This window comes from Hyperolius riggenbachi, chromosome 3 (genome assembly GCF_040937935.1).
Source record: "Hyperolius riggenbachi isolate aHypRig1 chromosome 3, aHypRig1.pri, whole genome shotgun sequence".
In the NCBI taxonomy this organism is placed as follows: Eukaryota; Metazoa; Chordata; class Amphibia; order Anura; family Hyperoliidae; genus Hyperolius; species Hyperolius riggenbachi.
The window spans coordinates 12,874,025-12,880,482 of record NC_090648.1 but is presented as its reverse complement, the minus strand read 5'-3'; the positions used below and the strand labels follow the sequence as shown (position 1 = coordinate 12,880,482).

General features: G+C 45.0%; 1 protein-coding gene across 1 annotated transcript; it reads left to right on the top strand.

The window, feature by feature from the left end:
• The first annotated feature begins 2,143 nt into the window (after positions 1–2,143).
• On the top strand, positions 2,144–3,775 carry LOC137561802 (E3 ubiquitin-protein ligase TRIM11-like). The gene has a single exon (XM_068273159.1). It carries the CDS (start codon positions 2,144–2,146, stop codon positions 3,773–3,775), a length of 1,632 nt encoding a protein of 543 aa, XP_068129260.1.
• Positions 3,776–6,458: the final 2,683 nt, after the last annotated feature.

Below are 6,458 nucleotides of genomic sequence, written 5' to 3'. Positions count from 1 at the left end.
TGGCTACATATACTGGGCACATATACACCTGCCTACATATACTGGGGACATATACACCTGCCTACATATACTGGGGACATATACACCTGCCTACATATACTGGGGACATATACACCTGCCTACATATACTGGGGACATATACACCTGCCTACATATACTGGGGACATATACACCTGCCTGCATATACTGGGGACATATACCCCTGCCTACATATACTGGGGACATATCCCACTGGCTACATATACTGGGCACATATACCCCTGCCTACATATACTGGGGACATATACCCCTGCCTACATATACTGGGGACATATACACCTGCCTACATATACTGGGGACATATACACCTGCCTACATATACTGGGGACATATACACCTGCCTACATATACTGGGGACATATACACCTGCCTACGTATACTGGGCATATATACCCCTGCCTACATATACTGGGGACATATACACCTGCCTACATATACTGGGGACATATACCCCTGCCTACATATACTGGGGACATATACCCCTGCCTACATATACTGGGGACATATACCCCTGCCTACATATACTGGGGACATATACCCCTGCCTACATATACTGGGGACATATCCCACTGGCTACATATACTGGGCACATATACCCCTGCCTACATATACTGGGGACATATACACCTGCCTACATATACTGGGGACATATACACCTGCCTACATATACTGGGGACATATACCCCTGCCTACATATACTGGGGACATATACCCCTGCCTACATATACTGGGGACATATACCCCTGCCTACATATACTGGGGACATATACCCCTGCCTACATATACTGGGCACATATACCCCTGCCTACATATACTGGGGACATATACACCTGCCTACATATACTGGGGACATATACACCTGCCTACATATACTGGGGACATATACCCCTGCCTACATATACTGGGGACATATACCCCTGCCTACATATACTGGGGACATATACCCCTGCCTACATATACTGGGGACATATACACCTGCCTACATATACTGGGGACATATACCCCTGCCTACATATACTGGGGACATATCCCACTGGCTACATATACTGGGCACATATACCCCTGGCTACATATACTAGGCACATATACCTCTGGCTACATATACTGGGGACCACTATACTCATGGCTACTTATACTGGGGACACCTATAGACCTGGCTACCTGGGGGTACCTATTTTGGGGGAACTGCTGTCAGATTATCTGCATTTTTGTGGAACCGCTGTTATGTATTTGGGGAACAGCTGCCAGATTATGTGTATTTTGGGGAACGGCTGCTGCCAGATTACGTGTATTTTGGGGAACTGCTGCCAGATTATGTGTATGTTAGAGTAACGGCTGCTGCCAGATTACGTGTATTTTGGGGAACTGCTGCCAGATTGTGTATGTTTGGGGGACCACTACTGCCAGATTATGTCTTTTGGGTGTTACGTGTATTTTAAGTGATCCGCTGTCAGGTTTCGCGTATTTTGGGGAACTGCTTCCAAATTATGTGTATGTTGGTGGAACTGCTGCTGCCACATTGTCTATTTTGGGGGAACCACTTCCATATTATCTGTATTTTGGAGGAACTTCTACCAGATTATGTGTCTTTTTGGTGAAATGCTGTCAGATTACATCAATTTTTGGGGGATACACTACGGCAGAGCTCAAACTTCCTTGGCAGACCTTTTACATCACTGCTAAGGTCATGTATATTTGGCCCCACCCATGACCACGCCCACGGTGTGCTTGACCACGCCCATTTTTTGGCGCGACGCGCTTCGCGCGGCGCAGAGGTTCTCCAGGTGAGTCCACTCACTTCTTTTCCCAGGACTAGACCCCTGCTTTTAATATATTTATTCCATAATAGTGGGCATTAATACTGTAGCTTAAAAAAATCCTAATTGTCTCTTAATCTAAATCAAAGCTTAAAGTAGACAGAAAGTGAGAATTGGTCTCAGCCGCTCAATGTGCAGATCAATGTGAGGTAAGTCTTTCCCAGACTGTATCAGAGGCTGTCTTATTTATGACTTAATGACTTTATGGGTTCTTTCATGGAAAACATGTCATGTTAGCCATAAACATGTTTTCTACATTCTCTCACATCATTTTCCTGCTGTCAGCGATGGCGTCTGCTGGTCTGAGAGAGGAGCTGAAATGTTCCGTCTGCCTAAAAATGTATACAGACCCTGTAACCCTGAGATGTGGACACAACTTCTGCCGGGGCTGTATTCATTATGTTCTGGACACACAAGAGGGGTCTGGAGGATATTCCTGTCCTGAATGCAGAGAGAAGTTTCCGGAGCGGCCGGCACTGCAGAGGAACATCACGCTGTGTAACATCGTGGAGAACTTGTTTGTCTACCTCATGCCACCAAAACAGAATGGGTTTGGGGTCTTCTGCAGTCACTGTATTTATGCATCTGTACCTGCTGTAAAATCCTGTCTGTTGTGTGAAGTTTCTCTTTGTGAGGATCACCTGAAGGTCCACAAACAGTCACCAGAACACGTCTTATGTGACCCCACGGCTACCCTGGAGGACAGGAAATGCTCAATTCATAAGAAGATCCTTGAATATTTCTGCACTGTGGATAATTCCTGTATCTGTGTGTCCTGCACTCTGAGTGGAAAACATCGGGGACACCAGGTGGAGACACTGGAGGAGGCTTCTGAAAGGGAAAAGAAGAAACTCAGAAATGCTCTGCAGAAACTGATGACACAGACAGAGGAGACTAAGAAAAGAGTCCAGAGTCTGGAGGAACTCAAGAGAAATGCACAAGAAGAATTAGACGATGAAACAAAGAGAGTCACTGCTCTGTTTGGAGACCTCAGAAGACGGCTTAACGATTTGGAGAAAAGGGCATTGAGTAACATCGCCAAACGGGCAAAGCAGGATTTACAAACCTACAGCGATATTATCCAGCAGCTGGAAATAAAGAAGGACAAGATATCTAGGAAAGTGTGTCAGATTGAGAAGCTGTGTAAGATGACTGACCCACTGACCGTCTTACAACAATCAGACACAGGTGACTTGCGGGACATGGAGGTTAAAGAACGACATGATAAAAAGCTCCAAGATGGGGAGGATCATCTGGATATGGCTGGGATCTTCCAATCATTATATGACATTTTAATAGAGTTAAATATGCAGGAACCTGAAGACATATCACTGGATGTCAGCACAGCTTATAATTGGTTGCTTATATCAAATGACAAGAAAACTGCATCCAGTTCAGATGCACAACAGAATCGTCCCAAAACACCAAAGACATTTCAGAAGGATCCTCAGGTGTTGAGCAGCCAGAGTTTCTCCTCAGGGCGACATTACTGGGAAGTGGATGTTGGAGGGTCGAAAAGCTGGAGGGTTGGGATGTGTTACCCCAGTATAGATAGAAGACAAAAGTCAGTTATTGGGGACAATGACAAGTCATGGTGTTTATACAAGTGTGAAGATCACTACTCAGCGATCCATGACAGTGAATATATCCTGTTCTTAGACAATGGCAGTGACAAAATTGGTATCTACCTAGATTATGAGGCCGGGCAGATCTCCTTTTATGATATGTCTGACCCAATCAGGCACCTTCACACCTTCACTGCCACCTTCACTGAGCCCCTCCATGCTGTTCTGTGCGTATGGGATGGATGTGTAGAGATTATCAGGGGCTACCAACAAATGGAATGTACCTCACCGAAGGCTGATGGCAACAAAAAGATACGGAAAAGGAAAGTACTAGACAGGTTGCTAAGAAGATAGCACATGGGTCAGGAACCTTTTTGGCTAAGAGCCATAAACACCACATATTTTAAAATGTAATTCCATGAGAGCCATACAATATGTTTTAAACTGGACAGTAGGGTTCAAGTCCCTGTTGCCATGGTGATGTGTATACAGTTGATCCACTAGGCAGCGGAAGTGTCAGACACGTCTTCAGCTTCTCTTGGGTTTCAGCAACATCAGCAACTTCCCTGAGAGCCAGACAGGAGAAATACCGACTAACAGCTTGTACAATTAGCTATCTAACTTGAGGGTTGATTCACTTTGTAGGACGAGATCCCTACACTTTGGCCCAGTAAGCTGCCTGTCAAGTGTCAGGCAGCCTATTGGAACAATCAAAGCACGGGGATCTCGTTCTACAAAGTCACTGGACCTGACAGTATCCAGGGTGGGACAATTGGAGCAGCTGTTAGTTTTGGGGTAGCGTGAGTAAGTTAGCAGTGTATGTTACAGCAGTAGCTTGCACTACTTTGAAAATGTTACTTGCACTGCAACACTAAGCTGCACTACTTGAGCCGTGTAACTTAGTGAATGAACCCCTAACTGTGAGCCAGATGCAGCCCCCAAAAGAGCCACATCTGGCTTCCGAGCCATAGGCTCCCGACCTCTGAAATAGAATGATTATTTGGATGGATCTGAAACAATCACCCTATTTACATACTTCACTATTAGGTACAGTAACTACATTTTTAATATTTTTCAGGCTTTCATCAATGATAAGTGGAATTATAATATACCAATATTACCAACAAATTAATGGTTGTTAATCATTTTTGAATTCTCAAAAGAGAGATAAAATATTGTCTTTTCTATGGTGGTTCTAAGACACAAATAGGCCCTTATCCAATTCACTTTTTCTTCTAAGTTTCCTTCTAGAAGATTCATCTTCTGTTTAAAATAACTTTTCAGCATTTTGCAATTTATAAAGTTCCAGAAAGTAGGTGAAAAAGTGCTCAAAAATTAAAATGATTCTATTTTCCTGCTTGCTGATGGATTAAAGTGTACCTGGGAAGGGATAAAAAAAGGTATATAAACCTATCAGGCGCTTCCTCCGGTCCCCTCCAGGCTTCTAGTTCCCACTCCGTCCTCCTCCACCTCCTTGTTCATCCGCAGCTGGCCCTGGAAAATCCTCCAGTCGGGGCCAGTCGGGGCAGGTGCAGAACTCTCCCAGTGATTGGCGTGCGGCAGGAACGAGCGGCTGGGCCACGCATGCGCACTTGGCCCCGCCCCAGAGGATTTTCCAGGGCCAATTGCAGAAGAACGAGGACACGGAGGAGGACGTAGTGGGAATGATAAGCCTGGATGAGAATGGAGGAAGCTTCAGGTATATATATCATTTTTTTAACCTCCATTTCAGGTTTCCTTTAACCACTTAAAGAGACACTGAAGCGAGACTAAATCTCGCTTCAGGTCTTATATATAGCAGGGGCACGTGTGCCCCTGCTAAAACGCCGCTATCCCGCGGCTTAACGGGGGTCCCTTCACCCCCAACCCACCCCCCGCAAAAGTTGGTCGTAAAATGGTCGCTGGTAATCTTCTTCCTGGAGGCAGGGCTAACGGCTGCAGCCCTGCCTCCCAGCGCGTCTATCAGACGCGCATCGCCGCCTCTCCCCCGCCCCTCTCAGTGAAGGAAGACTGAGAGGGGCGGGGGAGAGGCGGAGATACGCGTCTGACAGACGCGCATGGGGCAGGGCTGCGGCGGTTAGCCCTGCCCCAACCAGGAAGCACTCCCCCGCTGCACGGAGGGGGTTTGGGGGGACAGGGACCCCCGTTAAGCGGCGCTATAGCGGCGTTTTAGCAGGGGCACACATGCCCCTGCTAGCTATGAGGTCTGAAGCGAGATCTATTCTCGCTTCAGACTCTCTTTAAAGGACTTACAATGTTAAATGTGTAAAAACAGTTAATATAATAATCCTAACATTTGTATAGCACTTTTCTCCTGTCGGACTCAAAGCGCTCAAGAGCTGCAGCCACTGGGACGCGCTCAGGAGGCCACCCTGCTATTATACCCCTGGCTACATATACTGGGCACATATACCCCTGGCTACATATACTGGGCACATATAACCCTGACTGCAACAAAAACATACAGGACAAGAATAAAAGGAAAAGGAATACGTTTGACCGGCTGTTTAGGAAATAGAATGACATTGTGGATGGAATTGGAACAATCATATTATATACAAACTTCTCAGCTATTTGACCCTGGAAATTTTTATCCTCACGCTGTATTTCTCTGCATGTTACATTAGAGGTGAATTCAGCAGACAAATTAAATGTATATTGTGTGTGAAATGCTTAAAGAGACACTGAAGCGAAAAAAAAAATTATGATATAATGAATTGGTTGTGTAGTACGGGTAATTACTAGAACATTGGTTGCAAAAAAAAATATTCTAATATTTTTATTTTCAATTTTACACCTTTTTTTTTTTATAACATTGCATCATTCTCTAATATTTGCAATTACACACTACTTAGCATTCTAAATGTTTTTACAGAACAGGCAGTGAACTTTTGACCTGTCCTGACTCTTGAACTGTTCTCTGCAAAAGAAAAAAACAATACAGTTGAGATAAAAACCATCAGAAGTCAGAGCTCTCTGCAACTTTGAAAGTGGTAGAGCTCAATGGCTATATGCATAGATAACAACTGGAGTTTCC

Bases quoted from the DNA above. Each gene is read 5' to 3' on its own strand.
- LOC137561802 (XM_068273159.1), top strand. From the start codon at position 2,144: ATGGCGTCTGCTGGTCTGAGAGAGGAGCTGAAATGTTCCGTCTGCCTA.